The 18163-nt window shown below is 48.2% G+C and overlaps 1 protein-coding gene across 2 annotated transcripts in view; it reads left to right on the forward strand.

Annotated features, from left to right (window-relative positions):
• Positions 1-266: 266 nt before the first annotated feature.
• Positions 267-18163, forward strand: part of SUFU (SUFU negative regulator of hedgehog signaling) — a 98813-nt gene continuing 80916 nt past the window's right edge. For both annotated transcript variants that reach the window (XM_053668449.1, XM_037159364.2), the window contains exons 1-2: positions 267-632; positions 4936-5070. In XM_053668449.1, the coding sequence (XP_053524424.1) occupies positions 451-632; positions 4936-5070 (317 nt within the window). In that variant the 5' untranslated portion in view covers positions 267-450. The remainder of the gene's footprint in view (positions 633-4935; positions 5071-18163) is intronic.

An 18163-nucleotide genomic window follows, 5' to 3' on the forward strand; every position in this document is an offset into this window, starting at 1 on the left:
ACAAGTCCTTTGCCAACTGTCCGGTGCTTTCGTGGGACCCTAGCACCTTAGAAGGATGCCTCCACCTCTCTATTTAAAACTGGGTTCCTTCTAACACTAGGGGGAGACCAAGAGCCTTGGGACACCTCCCACACCGAGAGGAGAGGCGGAATCTATTGCCAAGGCACCCCACCTCTGTGACTGACACAGACACTAGCCAGTAGAATCTGGGATAGGGCGCGCCGGTGCCCCGCCCCCTTGAGCGCCCCGCGGCCCCCAAGGCACCCTCTGGCCTGCTCTGCGGCTGTGAAGGCCTGGGCGGACGGTTTGGTGTGCGCAGGCGCGAAGCCTGGACCTCGCTGCAGCCCCCATCGCTTCGGGTAGTCGCACCTACGGCGTCCGCCCGCTGGCGCGTCAGTGCTCTCCCGCTCGTCCGCCCTCCTGAGTCCTCCCAGCGCCCAACACGCCGGGATGGCGGAGCTGCGGCCTAGCGGCGCCCCCGGCCCCACCGCGCCCCCGGCCCCTGGCCCTACTGCCCCGCCGGCCTTCGCCTCGCTCTTTCCCCCGGGGTTGCACGCCATCTACGGCGAGTGCCGCCGCCTTTACCCTGACCAGCCGAATCCACTCCAGGTTACAGCTATCGTCAAATACTGGTATGCCCTGGGCCGGGAGAAGACCGACGCGGCGGGCTGGGAAGAGTTTAAGCACCGGGGGCGAAGTAATTTGCGGGGGAGGAGAAGGAGAATGGTTAAAGCACTTGGAAGGAGGGCTTCCTGCTGCGAGGGAAGGAGTTAAGGCTCAAGTTGGGAATGGGGACAAAGGGGTTAACGGAGCCTGTGAGTTGCGAAGGATTAACGAGGGTGGGGAGGTGTTGAAGGGTTAACTGGGATTAGGAAAATAGAGTGAATTGGGGGGCTGTGTAGGAGCCAAGCGGAGATCGATAGGAGAGAGGGAACTGTAAACGTGGTGAAAGGAGGGGGCGCCTGTAGGGGGTCATTATTGGGCGAGGGGAAGCTGGAGGGGGAGACGAGGCGGAGCCTGGGGAGCATTTTGAGAGGGCTTTGGAGGAGCGCGGCTGGAGGAGTTCCGAGGGCACAAGACAGCCCTGGGCAGGGGCGGGTCTGGGGACCCAGGCTCCACTGTAGGTTGGGAAGGGAGCAAGTTGTGAGTGTCCTGCTTGTGATGAGGAGGAGGTCGCCTTCTGATGCTTTCCTAATGAGCTCAGACATCATATCGGTCCACTGCTTTTTGTGTTCAAATTTCACGAAACAACTTTTCCTGATAAACTTTCTGCTTACTCTGCACAGTGTTCTTCATGCAGAGCTGCCTCTAGCTCTGCAGCTGCTTTGCTGTAAAGACACTGACTAGAACAGAGGTAGGGTCACGGAGACCCATGGTTTGGCTGAGGATGGAAGGACCACAGTTAATGCTGAAGACCTGGGGACTTGAATAGGGTGGAAGGAAAGCAGTGAGATGTTGAGCTTCCTGCCACAAGCTTTAGGATTTAGGCAACAGTTTCTCAGGGAAGCTGAGCGTGACCTTTAAGTAGTTCTCTAAGGATGGGACCTGTTTACCGATGGGCTGCTCTTGGGGTAGGAATGGTCTTCTTTAGATTCCCATTCCCGTTTGCAGCCTGTTTCTTCTGCAGCTTCTGGGCAAAATTGGTGTTATGGCAACTGTGGAAAAGAGCCTATCTTCGTGGTCTTTCTGGACCAAATGTTGGCTGAGGAATTGGTTGCATCTGTCCAGAGCCACGTTCTTGTGGGCACTGTGTTAAGATGCTTCCTTCACTGAGTCCTGGAAGATGGTTCAGACAGCTGCTTGGGGTGTGGCGGAAGGGCAGGTAGGCCTGAAGGGGGACATGAGAGGCTGTCTTTGCTGGTTACCTCTCCCTTTAGGACTGAGTCTCTCCTCCAGAAATGGCAGAATCTAGGATCTATAGGACTGAGACCAGCTCCTTGTATCTATGGGAGGATGTGGAGGCTGACAATGTGAAGGGCCTGGAGACCAGCCACCTGCTCCTTAGGGAGGGCCATGGGGAGCAGCCTGACTCTGGCTGGTAGCAAGGAGGAGGTATAGCCAGTGGTCCAGTCCTCTCTGGTAAGCAAGCTGTTCTTTGGTTGAAAGGAGTTTTTGAAGAGAACTTCTGAGTGAAAAGCAGCTCTTGATAACTTAATCCCCATTCTAATTGCGCCTCTATATTTAAATATGTATTGTGATGAGCTCTATTGGATTGTGTCATGAGAAAAGCGGGCCTGGCTCTGCCATGCTGTTTATTCAGGTCTCAAATTGAGTATAAGGAGAAATTTCTGTATAGACTTGGGCAACTGTTTTTGTTACCAAGTGGCCACGGAGGATGGAGTTGTGTGTGAAAGGTATTGAAGCACATGCAAGGGACTAAGACTGGCTTGGGCAACTCTTTTTTTCCCTCCTGCTGCAAACTTGTTAAGCCAGGCAGGACTTATCTTCAGAGATGGACTAACATGTAGTGATGAATAAAGACAATGGCACAGAACTCTGTGGGGTTAGAAATGCTACATAGATGCAGAAAAATATAAGTGTGAATAGCCCAGCAACTGGTTCTTTCTAAGATTTAAAGGATTTTGCATGAGGAAGGTCCTGAAATTAATTCATCCATGTCCCTCACATTTGGGGTTCCACAAGACCTGTTCAGTTCTCATAGCCGGCTGACCAAGGCTGCCTAGGTCTAGCTGTGGTGCAAGGTACCTTGGGATTCCTTTTCTGGGGACACAAGGTGGCTTTTTGGCTAGTGGACCCTGGTCAACAAGGACATGCTGACCGAAAGCTGAGACTTAAGTGACCAGGGAGCAGAAGCAGAGAGGCAGAGCCTGTGCTTTGGGTCCACCCCACTCCTGCAACTATTGTGGGGAGTGAAGTGCAGTGTTCAAGGAATTAAGTTGAGGGATGCCCTGGGTCCTTGGATGACATCATTTTCCAAGTGCAAAATATGAAAAATTTCTATAGACTCATCTGCTTTCTGTCAGGTCTTTGAGTAAATAAAGCAGAATTCTCTGTGCTCAAGGGTGAGGCTCATTCAGTCTGACTCTTGGTTGGCCCCTGCAATCAGAGTTTTAAGGTTAAGAAGTCTCTCTCCTTGATGCAGTACTTCCTGGGAGACTTGGCCAGGAAGAGGGCTGCAGTGGAGTGGCAGGTGTAGCACGGAACGGTGGATGCAATTTTGCCTCTTGGTGCTGGGTGGACTGAGGCTGAAGGAGGGGACTAGGAATTTGCAGTGGGACACTGGAGCAGACATGGAGCCTGTACTCACTACCATTGGTTCCCGGGCTCTGTAGCTGTCATGGGGTCCTTTCAGAGGTAGCTGCCCTTTTCTTTCCTCCCTTCCCTGACCGGCTGTCCTCAATCCAACTGGTTGTGGAGTTAGTGAAATTATTTTGAAAAATTAGAGTTAAGGAAAGACATGGAGATTTGTCCCTTTTCCTAATCCGCCCAGTTGAGATTCTGAGCTATTTGTAGCAACTTTCTTACAAGTTCTATAAATAACTTAGCATTTCCTAGCAGAGAATAAGGGTTTTTTAAAAAGCAAATAATATCCTGGCAAAGGGGATGAAACCAGACCTATGGGTTTGTGTTTAAAAAAATTATTTTAAAAAGAAAGAGGAAGGGAGAGAGGCAAACACTGATTTGTTGTTCCACTTATTGATGCATTCATTGGTTGCTTCTTGCATGTGCCCTGACCGGGGTGGGGATCAACATTGGCATAGGAAGATGATGCTTTAACCAACTGATCTACCTGGTTTTAAATAGTGTTTTAATTGCATGGTGCTGGCATGCCTGCTGGGATCACACACAACATGCTTTTTACTTGTTGTTAGGCCTCATAGCGGATGATCCCAATTGCGAAGTGCACTCCATCAGTGTCCCAGGGGTGGCAAACTTTCCGCAGTCTGCAACGGTCAGATATGTGAGGCAGCTCAAATGCAGAGTGTTTGTGGGTTAAATGCAGACTTCCTTCCCCTGATGGTTTCCATTTCGTCTGTTTCTCAAGTCTACCCATTTCCCTAGCCATTCTGAAAAAAGCAGGATTTTTTAAAAAAGAGTATTAATTACTAAAGGGAACCCTTATTGAGTTAAATCCTCAGGGTGAGATAGTGACTGAGTCTCTTCCTCAACTGCCTCTCTGTTGGGATTGGGAGGAGGGGAGTTAAATGTGATCCTCAGAGGCACCAAATAATTTAATGTTCCAGCTCTACCTTTGAGACATCAGTCTCCTGGGGCCATCTTCCAGCTCCAGGCGCTCCCAGAGCTCAGCTCGGCTTCCGCTGCAATTCTGTATCTTAATCTGTGCAGGGATGAGCTAGCCTAAATTTGGCTTTTGTCACTCGCCTGATGAAAGACCAGCTTTCGTCTATGGGGTGCGGGCCTGTGTCTGGAGGCTTTGAGTTCATTTATAACAAACTGTAATTACCATTGGGCACAATATAGTCTTTCAGGAATTAGCCATCTAAGAAGCAAGAGTGGAGCTGAGCCTCTGCTTCCAGCAATAGTGCCCATTGGGGTTGCTCAGGATGGTCTTTCAACAGAGGCCAGTTGGATTGACTGATGCACCTCTTGCCTGGAAGCATGAAATGTTTACAGGACGCCACGGAAGAGAGAGAATGCCTGCCAACCCCTTTTGGGATTGGAATTTGAAACAGGAGGAAGCAGAAGTGGCAACCGTCAGCCTGTTTTATTTCTAAAAGAAGTCCCACCTGTTGGGGATAGGAGACAGGAGTCTGTCGTGCTTGTGGGACTGGGCAGCCTCCAGCCAACCAGCCCTTGGTCTTATCCCAGAAAAGCATGGCCTCCCCTTTATTTAATCTTTCACCTTAGGTTCCTCCAGTTTGGGGCCCTTTAGGTTTGCAAGCCAGAGCCCTTTAGCTTTACACTGTCTGCATTCAGGCTCACACTGATACCCCTGCGCTTTGTCTTTTGCAGGTTGGGCGGCCCAGACCCCTTGGACTATGTTAGCATGTACAGGAACGTGGGGAGCCCTTCTGCCAACATCCCTGAGCACTGGCACTACATCAGCTTCGGCCTGAGCGATCTCTATGGTGACAACAGAGTCCATGAGTGAGTGTGTGCCATTTGCCCCCCCCCCAGCCCCCTGCACCTGCCTGAGCCTTTTTTTCTGAGGTTTTTCCTGAGCAGGAGTGATGTCTTAGTCTTGTAGGGTTGGAACTTCTCAGGTGGGATGTGCCAACGTGGTCCAGAGCGCACCTGAGCTCTGCTTATCTGGTGCAGGAAGGTGTTGACGATGCGTAAGGGTTCTAAAACTGCCAGATTTTTCCAAGTTTGCTTTGGTGTTTGAGCTCAGAGGACAGGCAGCATAGCTATGATCTAGAACTTGTGTGGATGCTTTTCATTTTCTTTTTCCCCCCTACTAGCTTATTATGAAAAATTGTATACATAAAGCAAAGTTGGAAGAATTTTATAATGAACAGTCATATACCCACTACCTAGATTCCACCATTAACATTTCATTCTGCTTGCTTTATCACGAATATGTCCATCCCTATATCCATCTCTGTCCCTCTGTCCATCTTACCTACTTTCTCATAACCTGCAGTTATCTGTGCTCAGATTAGCCACAGTTCATTTTTTATGCTGGTCTTCCTTCCATTTGCTGCCCTGTATACTGCTAAATCCTACTTGCCTCCCTATTTCTCTCTATAATCACCAAAATTGGACACATTTTAATATTAAGATAAATATAATCAACCTAGGCTCTGGTCGGGTAGCACAGTTGGTTAGAGCAGGGGTCTCCAGCCCCAGGTTGGGCCATGGACTGGACAGTAGAAACCAGCTATGAGCTAAGCTCACCTGAGCTCTACTTCCTGTCCACCCCTGCCCCTGTTCCATCTTATAGGAAACCAGTCCCTGGTGCCAAAAAGGTTGAGGACCTCTGGGTTAAAGCATTATTCCAGCACGCCAAGAATGTGGGTTTGATCCCCAGTCGGCACATACAAGAAGCAACCAGTGAATGCATAAACAAGTGGATCAACAAAATGATCAACTAGATGTTTCTTTCTCGTTCTCTCTCTCAAATCAATAAGTAAAAAAGTAAACAATTAACTTAGTAGTAAATCAGTTAAAACAGCAGCAACAGTAATCATAATAAAAGCTAACATTTATTGAGCATCGATTATGAGCCAGGCATTCTTCTAATCACTTTATATGTATACCTATTAACTAATTTTACCACAACTGTGCAATGCTGCTTGGTACTAATATTTGCTCCACTTTGCAGATGAAGCAACTGAGACAGAAAAAGATTTTATAACTTGCTTAAGGACACGCAGCGTGGCAATGGTGGAACCAGGAATTCTAGCACAGGCAGTCTGGCTTCAGAGTCCATCCTCCCACGACTGTGCTCTGTTGCCTCTCAAGTAATCATATAGTAGTTCAAATAGCCACTATCTGTAATTTTAAAAAAAATTTATTTCCATCTATACTCTTTTGAGGGAGGGGCTCTTTAAATGCCATCTTTCCTGCCCCTCATTAGTACGATTAATTAAGAGCTGATTGTATTTCTATTATCATATCCTCTGCTTTTGCTTCCTATACTTTTTCTTTTCTTTTTTTTCCTCTTATACGGTCTTTTTCGTATCTTGGTGGTGGCTGCTTAGTGTGTGCAGGTTGAAAAATAACAAAGCTCGTCCTGCCCTGTCTCAGCATAAGAGGCTGATTGTGGAGGTGATGATGGTGATGATATGATGATGAAGAAGATGATGAGTCTTTTCTTTTTTCTTTTCTGTTTTACTTCTTACTGTCTTTCATATCATGTCAAATGCTTTACAATTTTATCAGGTTCTTTTGTTATCTCCATTTTCTGGATAAACTGAATCCCTTGAGAGGTTCAATGAATTGGCTAAAGTCACACATCTAGGCTGTAAAAGTTATGATATGAATTGAGCTTTCTGAGTCCAAAATCCGAGCCGTTAACCATTGGGCAGTACCACCTCTCTGATCATGTGCCCAACCCAACTTCCTCTTTTCTCTTGTGAAGCTCAGAGTCCCAGGCCTCCTCTCCTCTCTGATTAAGAGTCAGGAGCAGTGCCTGGGCCTGCCTTCGCAGCCTTCTAAATGGCTCCATTGCAATGTAAGCAAAAGGCTTTGGGAACAGGGAATTAATCCTGCTGAACAGGGACCCTGCATTACAGTATTAATAATGGAGATGGAATAGCAAACAGATGCAGGGAGTAAAGGGACTGTGCTGAATTTAAATGTGTACTCTTAATGAGAACCTGTAGAGGGTACTTAGTGCAGCTAGCCTGTACCTTTTTGTTGACAGATTTATAATAGTTAAAAGAATACCATTTCCTATGTGGCTTAAATATTCTTATAGTCTCCCTGCTTATCAGGTAGGAATTCAAGGCCCAAAGTGGTGTGAAGAGCATAATTGAGAAAGCTCCATAATTCAGAAGGGGCAACCTCAATTTGAAAGAGGGTCTTCCTTTTTTTCCTAGTTCAACAGCACCCTTGTACATATGTGTCGTTTCTGTGTTTCTGAAGCACTTTGATAGTCATGTCGTTTGTGTTCACCTCACCACTCAAACCTAGTGCTTTCTGGTATTACATCCTTTCACTGGGAGGACATGGTGGAATGTCCTTAGAAATTTGCCCAGTTCTTGGGTATATTGCAGAAGTTACAAGTACCTTCGTAATTGGCCTTGTACTGGTGTGACTGGTGTCTTCTCAATCCTGGTAAGTTTCTTGAAGAAAAGTTTGCTTTTCCAAACGTTTCATGTGGCAGGGCCTCTTTGAAACAGGTGCGTGATTCTTATTTAATTTAGTGCTCGAAGCTGAGGTCAGAAAGGTGAGTGTTCTACCTTCCAACATTAAGTGCTAAGAGGTGTTAACTGGGGATTGTAGCGAGTGAATTTCCGGGAGTGTTCTTCTTCCACTGTCCTTTGTCTTCTCCTTCGGTGAAGAAAGGACAGGCGCGTTGGTTCGTTTACTCAGCCTACGTTCATCAAGCACCTGTTTTGTACTGGCTACAGAACATCACACTGGGCACGTTGGGAATAAAATGCCAAGACATAACTTCTGTCTCAAGCTCATGTCCTTGAGGGGAAGTAAACTTAAAAGCTGAGTAATCAGTGCCTCCCTCTGTGGGTGTAGAACACACTCTGGTAGCAGAGTGGAGCCAGGGACTGTTGGTGAGGCTGCTGGATCCGAAGAGGCTCCCGGGAGAGGCGGAGGTGGAGTGGGATCCGGCGAGCAGGGGCTCCGGGTGAGGCCCGGAGCCTGGCACTGCGGCAGCCCAGCATTTCACTCTCAGGACCCGGAGAGGCTTTGCAGAGCTTCCAGTCCAGGGTTCCTGAAACTTCTAGTGCCGCCTGCATACGTGATTTTCGCCACCTGTAGTTTGTTCACCACCTGTAGTTTGTTATCTACCGCACATTCTCTTTCAATGAACCCTTCTTTTAAAAATCTATATAAATTTCTTCAAAGTTAAATCACTGTCATATGTGGAAACCAGTATCACTTGCTATAGTTTAAAGGTAATTATGGAAATTAACACGGTAATAACAAAGCAGTGTTATTAAATTCTAATTTGGGTAATTATGGAAATAGATACGGTGATAACAAAGCAATGTTATTAAATTCTGGTTTAGTACGGTGGTCTGTCACAGATTCTAAGCCTGAGGCCACCTTTCTCTTTGTTCAAGAGATTAGCAAGAAGTATGAGAGAGGTGTAAAGAAGATACACTAATGCCAGATAGAACTTGACCCCAGACATTAAGAAAACTGAAAAGGGAACTTTTTTCAAAAGTATGATTCAGAATTATCTGTTGTCATGGATAAATAGGAAACACTGATCTGGCCCATCTCCCGTGACCGTACAGTTGAGGAAAGTCCAGCAGGCACCAAAGGCCATAGAGCAAGTTCATGAGAGTAGCAGGACCCCCTCACATCCTCGCCGTTCTGTGCCCCCAGTCATGACTGGGGGGACTCGGTCATGATGGGGCTTTGTCTTTAAGATGACAACATAAGCAGCCTTTTTTAGTTTTTACTATATTCTGTGTTAGTGCTAAGTTCTTAATATAAAGTTGTCATTTTATGTTATCCCCACAGTAATTTTATGGCCTAAAGAATTCTTATTATCTCATGCTAAAGACACAGAAACTTACACTTGGAGAACTCCTTTCTGCACAGGTGGTAAATTAGAAGCCAGGTCCGGCCACCCCACAGCCTGCATTCTTAGCCACTGTATCGCCTTTCCGTTTTAATTAGTCAACAGCATTTTTTTTTTCCAGCAGCATTTATTAAATGTCTGCTGGGTACCTCCTCCTGTTAAGATCTCCTCGCAGCTTCTTGAGGACAGGGACAGCAGGAGCCCAAGCGTTTCCTGCGTTTTTTCTGGCTCCTGGAGGCAGGCTTGCTTTGGGGGCAGGAGGGAAGCCCCTTCCTGGTCGCCCTGAGAAGGGTGAAGAGTAAACCGATTGGATGAGCCCTGGGATGGCCAGTGCCGTCCACTTTTTTCCCCCTATTTACATTCACAAAAGGAAACAAGACAAGAGAGCACTTGTTTGGATTAAAAGGTTCTTAAGGGGCTGTTTCTGAAGTCAGAGAGATGGAAGAGTTTCAGCTCCAGGGCAGCCGAACAGGAGAATGCAGTGCTCTCCTAGGGACTCTAAGGCTACTCCCAACACGTCAGCAGCAGAGACCGTCCTGTTGGTCTTGCCTGGACTCGCAAGGCGTGAGGCAGCTGAGCCTCAGCTGCCAAGTGCCTGTCGGAAGCCTGCAGCTCTGGCTCTTTCCTTTGTGGCCAGGCAGCTGTGGGTTGGAATGTAGAGATTTGTGGGGCTGTGCAGGAGGTGGCTCTCTGTGGGGATCTTGGGCTGCCCCTGCTGCTGCCAGCAGCCCTGGCTGGATCCAAGCTACGGGGGTGGGGGGGCCATTGCCTAAGCGTGGCCAAAGGGCTGGCCAGGGGTAGAGTGTGATCTCAGGCAGACTTCCCTGAGGAAGACTTCACTGGGCAGGTCATCTGCTGTACACCTCGGGCTGGTTCCAAAGACAGCCTCTGTGTGGTGTTGGCCCCAAAGCTGGCAGCTCCACTGGGTGCAGCCCACACCACCTCTACTGTCTTGCAATGTGGGCTCTCCTTCACAAATGCTGGCTTTTCAGCAGGTACATCCATGGAGTTTGGAGTTGTTCTTCCCCGTGGGGGGCTGGAACTACTGGTGACTGGTTTTTTGTAACTGCCTCTACTGCGTTGGTGGAGAGCCTCTTCCCTTCAGGTCCATTTCGCCCGGGCTCTGCACTGAATGAGTTATTTATTAAAACACTGGATACAGATTAACTTTTCCACTCGTTGTTTTGTGCTGTGCGGTCTTGGTCCCCTGCAGACGGGAAATGCTAATTTTCCCTCTTCAAAGCTTAGTTGGCAGGAACTTTCTGTGCCATTTCAGCCCCTGGGGTTTCCAGTGGAAATCCTTGCTGCACACCTGCCCCTGGAGTGTGTGGTTGGGTCTCCCTCCGGTCGGGTGGTTTGCTTTCAGCCCAGAGCTCTCTCCAGACCAACAACTGGAATGCCTCTGAAAGCCACGCACACAGATGGCGGGTCCCCACCCCACCCCCGCTGGGCATAGCAGGCTGAGGAAGTGCTGTGTAGGGGGCCAGGTCTCCCTGAAGCTGTGGCCCCCCTGCTTTTTGACTCAAAGGTGTTTAGTTTCCGGATGCCCATTGGGGTGACGTGGTGGCTGCTCTCTGCTGAGGGACAGGGCTTGGGATTACCTGGAAAGAACGGGGGCCCCTGATTTTTGCCCAGGGTGGGAATAGGGGCCTGCAGCAGGGCTAGAGTTCTTCCTGAAGGTGAAGCCACCACCCTGGGTTGGGTGTCAGGCCCCAGACTCTGAGTTTTGAAATGGCGAGCATCCCTTTCCTTTGGTAACCACAGGGATACCTGGGGCATCGTGGGGCTCCCGCCGGTCTGTGTGCGTGTGTGGTTTCACCCTTCACAAAGCGTTGCATTCGTGGCATGGATTAGCTCTTCCAGCGTGGGGTAGGGATTCCAAATTGTTCAACTGAGAGTCCCTCAGCAGTAAGGGGACAGTTGGGAAGAGGTTTCTTGAGCTGGTCCAGTCAAACTCACTTTAAAAAGTCAAGAGGAGGTGATTGCTAGGCTTAGTTTGGTGACTACTTTGTAAGGTATGTAAGTATTGAAGGGCCATGTTGTGCTCCTAAAACTAATATAATGCTGTAAGTCAGTTATCTTTTAGAAGAAGTCAGAGAGGCCTGACGGTCGGCGCCCTGGGCTGGTCAGCACTGTGAGATTTCCTTGTCTTCATGCAGAGAGAGGCAGAAACTCGAAGCTTTACGGGTGTGCCGTGGTCAGCTCTCTCAGTCCTGGGCTTCTTCCCTGTTCAGCCCATCCCTCTAGACTCCCGTCTTTCACACCGTGGCTTTTTCCGCATTGAATGCTGGTTCCAGGTCTCGGTTTGCCGGCAGCTCCTTTGCCTAGCATTCTGACTCAGCGGTCTTGACTCTGGCCTTTGGCCTTTGACTCCTGCACTCATTCCACTGCCCCACTGAGCTATGCTTTTGTTTCAGTACCTCAGTCCTGATGTCTGGTCTTAAGATGCATGTGGAGTGATCTCGTCCTCCAACCTGAGCCCTGTAGGAACGGTCTTTTCGCCCCTGCACACACCTTCACAGCTCGCCAGGCAGGCATCCCTCGCAGAGCTCTGGGCTTTGCAGCACGCCCCTCTGCCTGCCGCCCCTCTGCCCGCCGCCCCCCAGCAAAGTCTCATCAAGTCCCCGATACAGGCAGAACATTGGAGGAGATTGGGGTTAGGGGACAATGAGGAGTCATACTTGACTCCTGCCTTCGAAAAACCCAACATCTGCTTGGTAGGAAATGGCAAAGTCCCTGGGAAAGAAGGTAGTGAGGATCGGGGCTGGGGGCAGCTTGTGGCTTTATCTGACTTTTGTGGCTTTGAATCTGCCTCCTCTCACCCTGTGACCCTCAGTGCTGCAAAAGACTTTAAAAAAATGTAGTAATAGTCCTGGCTGGTGTAGCTCAGTGGATTGAGCGCGGGCCTGCGAACCAGACAATCGCGGTTCGATTCCCGGTCAGGGCACATGCCTGGGTTGCAGACCAGTTCCCTGCAGGCCAGTTCCCAGCAGGGGACACACGAGAGGCAACCACACATTGATGTTTCTCTCCCTCTGTCCTTCCCTTCCCCTCTAAAGATAAATAAATAAAATATTTTTTTAAAATGTAATAATAATTGCAAACACTTATATCTCTTACCGCGTGCAAGCACTATTCTAAGTGCTTTTATATAAACTCATTTAATCCTCACAATAGCTCTATAGGGTGGGGGTCACCAGTCTTATTTTACAAGGGAACTGAAGCACAGAGGTGTTGAGGAGCTTACGTGCCCAGTTAGTGCATGCTGGCGCTGGGCTGCGTAAACGCAGGCAGTCCTGCTCCAGCAGTCCTCACCCTTCCCTTCCTCACCTATGTGCAGAGTGGGCTGGATCTGGGAACCCTATTGTAATCGTGCAACTAAATTCAAAGGTGTCTTGGATTAATGGAGTGTGAATAGTTAAGCAGGAAGTGCTCTGTAGGGAAAATGCGAGCTGGACGTTGAAGCAACTTTGTAGAAAAGAAAGAATCCTGCTAGGTAATGGCAAGAGGGTAGAACTGGAGAGTGGGGGACAGAATCCTGTGTCATCTCTCAAGTCAAGGCCAGGAAAGTCTGCACCTCTTAAAGAACAGAGGTGGTGCTTCCTGCTAAGAAGACAAGTTCACTTAGTCATGCTTGCAGAGTCAGTGTGCTGCATGTGAGGCCCCAGGAGCACGTCTCAACCAGGATGGGTAGAGTATCTGACCCTCCCTCTGGGGAGGGGGGGAGATGAGGGTCACCCGGAGCACAGGGCGCCCCACACCATCTGGCCGAGGAGTCCTCAGCGCCGATCTCTGGAGGACTTTTGCGCTGATAAAAAGATGTCTTGTCACCCTGCAGAGGGTATTTTTTCCTTCTGTGCAGATTTTCATATCAGGTTTTTTAAAAATTTCTGTAATGGTTTTTAAAATTAGTAGACTTTATTTTTAGAGCAGTTGTACATTTACAGAAAATTGAACAGGTAATATAAAGAGTTCCCATATACCCTTTCTCTTTTCTGCTTATAGTTTCCCTTATTATTAATATCTTGCTTTAGTGTGGTACATTTGTTACAGTTGATGGCCAGTACTGATACATTTCTATTAACTAACGTCCCTACATTGGGGTTCACTTTTTGTGTTATGCAGTTTTATGGGTTTTGACAAATTGTACGTGTTTTGTATCCATCATCACAGTGTCACACGGAATAGTTTCGTTGCCCTAAAAATGCCCTGTGCTTTGCCCATTCATCCCTTCCTCCCTCCTGCCAAGCCCCTGGCAACCACTGATTGTTTTATTGTCTCTTTAGTGTTGCCTTTTCCAAAATATTACATAGTTGGAATCATACAGTAAGTAGCGTTTTCAGGCTGACTTCTTTCATTAAGCAATATGCATTAAAGGTTTCTCTGCGTGTTTTAGGGACTTGATACCTCATTTCATCACTGCGTAATATGCCATTGTATTGTGTACTATAGTTTGTCCATTCACTTATTGATGGATATCTTGGTTGGTTCCAGTTTTTGGCAGTTTTGAATAAAGCTGTTATAAAATACATTCATACCTAGGTTTTTGTGTAGACATAAGTTTTCAACTCATTGGGGCTAAATTGCTGGATCATGTGATAAGATTTTGTGTAGCTTTGTAAGAAACTGCCAGACTGTCTTCCAGAGCGGCTGTACATTTTGGGTTCCTACCGATGATGAATGAGTTCCCCTCGTGCTGTGCCTTCCCCAGCACTGGCAGTTTGGGGGTTTCAGCCATTCTAACGGGTGGAGTGGTATCGTACTGTTGTATTAGTTTGCAGGTTCCTGGTGACATGAGATGTTGAACATCTGTCTGTGTGCTCACCTGCTGTCTGTATCTGTCCTTCGGTGACAAATCTTTGTCTTTGTCTCTCTCCTCCCCTCCCCCCTGACCACATTACTTCCTTTTTCACAGTGTGAGTTTAGACAGGGGAAGTAATTAAGTCTTCTGGCATATTTTCCTTGTGGTCACTTTTTAAGCCATGAAGTGAGTTAGTTCCCTGAGTAGGGGCTAGGCCCGCATCTGAACTCCCATCTCTGTTGGCTTTAACTGGGGCTGACTCAGGGGTTCTGCCTTCTTTCCCCCCAACAGTGGTGTCTGCGATGAAGTCCACAGCCGGCCCTGGGGCCTACAACTGCATCCCCAAGGTTCATGATTGATTGTGTCCTCTGGGGCAGGCTGTGGAAGACGGGGCGCAGACCTGCCAACTTCGGACCCCAGTGAGCCCGACCTTGCCTCAGGTGACAAGCGAGTGTGCCAGGCTCCTGGAGGTCCTGGCCAGACTTCCAAGGCTCTCCCTTGGTTGAATGAGGTCAAGAGGATTTTCCAAAATCTGAAGCTTTCCTGGCCTCTACTTTTCCTGTTCTATCCATCATTGTTGTCACTTTTCAGTTATAAGTTTGCTTTTTTTCATTTGTAAAGACAATTGACCCATTGTACCCAAAATGTTGGAAATTAGAGAAGGATTTTAAAAAATTATTCCTAACCCTATTACCTGTACAGTGAAGCTGTACATTGCTCTGGTCACGCAACCACTGTAGTTGGTGAAAATAGACAGTACAAAGTCCCCGAGGTAGGAAGGGTCCAAAGAACAGAAAGAAGGCCAGTAAGTTTGGGGCTTGTAAGAGAGGAGAAGAGTGGAGCAAGGTGAGGCTGGAGGGTTTGAAGGCAGTGGGAAGGAGGCGACATTTAACAAATCATCTGCTGGCGGAGGAGGGGCAGGGCCCTGTGGGGCAGGCGTGGAGCTTCGGGGAACTTGTGCCACCGCGTGGGACCCCAGCACTGGAGCCAAAGCAAGAGAACGGAACTGAGTGATCGGTTTATTTCCCTAAAAGGAAACAGCAGCAAAAGTGTCTCAAAGGAAATGCCATTAAGATACTTGAATCTGACTCTGATAGTGACTGAAAAGAAACCTCGTTGCTCTTTAATGCTTTCCTATCTTGCTTGTCGTTGAATGTCTCAGCCTGATTATCCTTTTGGGCAGCAGTGGGAGTATTATCACCATGTAGTACTTGCTCGGCTGTGACATGATGTGCTTGTGTACAGAACACACAAAAGTACAGTCTTTGGTGAACTGAGATGCTTAAAAGATTTGTTTCTTCCTATTACCGCCACCCAGATGTCTCAATCTTCTCGGGCATTTGGCTTCCCAGAGTCCCGGATGATAGTGGGTAGACAGAAGGCCCGTGGGAAGAACCCCTTGCTCTTGGTTCTGCAGGAAGCCCCCGGGCTGTACACTGTGTACAGACGGCGCCTCGCTTCCCAAGTCGCGGACTCTGATCTTGCTGCCATTGGCCTAGCCTGTCTTTTTTTATTTTTTAAAAGGTCTTTGTATAGATGTTGCTTTAAGCCAAAGCCAAGAGTTGCAGCTGTCATAATGATGCCAAGAAACTCAGGCACCAGGCTCTTCATTGGCCCAGAGTTCCTAGAGAGCGCTATTCTGGCTGACCTTTCAGTGACGTGGTGGTGGTTGGGAACAGAAGGAGGAAGGTACAGTGGGTCTCCACTAGGGGAGAGTGAACTGTGAATTTTCACCACCCTGCAGAGAAATGTTCTGCTGCTCTGGGCTTTGTGCTTTTGTTCGATTTAGTGTCTCAGTCTGGGAAGCTCTTTGCTCACTGGGGTAGAGTTAAGCCACGTAAGTGTTGGGAGCCAGGTAAGTTTGTTTGGCTGGATTCTCAGCTATATCAGTCTCGGGACTTACTATTTTTAAACCTGAGGAATGCCGTGGGAATGTGGTCCTTGGCTCCCAGCAAGGGATCTCAGGAAACATCTATTCGGTTGAGGCAAATGCATTCCCTGAATCTGGTTGGATGCCATGTAGTGCAAAGAGCATCTACTATTCACAGTTAAAACTCAAAGGTGACTGCCCTGCACTCTGGCCTCACTGCGCTCCCAGCTCCGTGGGAGCGTGCAGAGTCTCAGCTGTTGGGTTTCTTTCTCTCTTCCTCCCTTCCTTCCTTCCTTCCTTCCTTCCTTCCTTCCTTCCTTCCTTCCTTCCTTCTTTTAAACTTTATTTATTTTATATTTTAGAGGGGGGAGGGAGAGAGAGAGGGAAAGAAACATCAATGTGTGGTAACCCCTCTCATACCCCTTACTGGGGACCTGGCCTGCAACCCAGGCATATGCCCTAGACCGGGAATCGAACCAGCGACCCTTTTATTCCCAGGCTGGCACCCAACCACTGAGTCACACCATCCAGGGCTGGCCTGTCTTCCTCTCTCCCTCCCTTCCTTTCTTGTTTTTAATTAAAATATTTTTTCTATTACACTTGCTATTCAATATTATATTAGTTTCAGGTGTACAGCATAGTGGTAAGACATTTATATAACTTACAGAATGATCCCCAGATAAGTCTAGTACCCACCTGGCACCATACATAGGTGTTGCAGTATTATTGGCTGTATTCCCTGTGCTGGACTTTACATGCCTGTGACTATTTTCTAACTGCCAATTTGTATTTTTTAATCCCTTCACCTTTTCCCCCAGCCCCCAACTCCTTTATTGCCCCCTTCTTTCTTTCTTTAAGATTATACAAAATTAATATATTATAGCTTAAAGTTAAAAAAGAATCTTAGCTTTGTCAGAATATTACCATATAAACATACTTCAAAAGAATTTTACGAAGTTTTATGCCTAGTATATGGTACTTTTGCAGCTACCAAACACCATTTCAAAACTGCTAATGAAGTATCAGTTATCAGTAATTGTGAATTGTTCAAAATAAAAAACATCATCATTGCAAATGTTTAGTAATTGTTTGCTGAACTCTGTTATAATGACAGTCACTCAAAGTCTGGGTACAGTCAGGAAGAGTCTCAGGTCTGGTTGAGGGCTCTGGGAGGAATCCAAGGTCAGGAACTTGGGCAAAGCCAAAAGAACTGGGCGGCTCTTGAAGGATGCGGCTGATTACCCTCCACAGTCCAGAGGTAGGGATGCATCTGCTGATGTTTTCAGAGAGAAGCGACGAGCAGGAAGTTTCTCGTGATCTCCAACTAAACAAACGAAAGGTGAACACTAGCTTCCATGTGTGGGTGCTTGCTGGGTGCTGGGCACTGTGCCATGACATTAAAAGCCTCCCAGTCACCCTGCGAAGTAAGTGTTCTCATCCCAGTTTAATAGGTGGGGCAGCCAGTGCACATGGGAGTTACCTCACTTGCCCAAGAATTCGCTGGAGAGTGGCGGAGCTGGGGTTTGTGTTGGCTCCTGTGACCTCTGTTGCCTCTGTTCTTGCCGTTGCTGCTAGATTCCTCTCTAATTTTAAGCGATTTCCCCCCTAAGTCCACCCTGGGACCTCAAAGCAAGGAGCCCAGGACTAAGAATCTCTGACGTGTGCCTTCCTCACTTCGCAGTTCTCGCACCACTGGAGAGCTCACCGCTCTGCCCAAGGCCTTCAGCCCATAACCTTGGGCTGCTGTTTCCCTCCTTACCTCCCATCCGTCATTCTAGGTCTTGTAAAACTCTGCCTCTGTTCTCAGATTTGGTCTGGTTAGTAAACAGTTACTGAGCCTCAGGATGTACATGTCACCTGTAGTCACTCGATCGCTACCTACTGAGCACCGACCAAGAGCCCAGCATTGTGTTGTGTGTTCAGTGTCTGTCACTTTGGGGGACTACAGAGGAAGAAGTATGGCGAGAGCACCCAGTGTAAGGGAGAGAGCCCTGCTCGGAATGTGAGGGGGACCACACGAAGTACCGTATTAGAGATAAAACCGCTTAGGGAAAACATGGTGTGGAAAAAGGGCATGTTTTCGCTTTAGAAGTGAAATTAGAAGTAATTAGAAGTGCTTTGATGAGAGGACGTGGGAAGGTAAGGCTGGGCTAGAACAGGCTTCCAGACTGAGGGGAACCTGCCTGGGGAGCGGGGGCGTCTGGCGGCCCCAGCACAGGCTGGTAACGGTGCGGGCGCAGTGGCCCTAAGGGCGGAAAGGCAGGTCAGTATCAGAAACGCTGTCCGACCCCGCTGGCCTGCCCCACTTTCCAGACCCGCCAGTTTGGTGACCCCGCTCAAAAAGGGGGATGAA

The sequence above is a fragment of the Artibeus jamaicensis genome, unplaced genomic scaffold, assembly GCF_021234435.1.
Source record: "Artibeus jamaicensis isolate MK-2021 breed Jamaican fruit bat unplaced genomic scaffold, CSHL_Jam_final contig_490, whole genome shotgun sequence".
In the NCBI taxonomy this organism is placed as follows: Eukaryota; Metazoa; Chordata; class Mammalia; order Chiroptera; family Phyllostomidae; genus Artibeus; species Artibeus jamaicensis.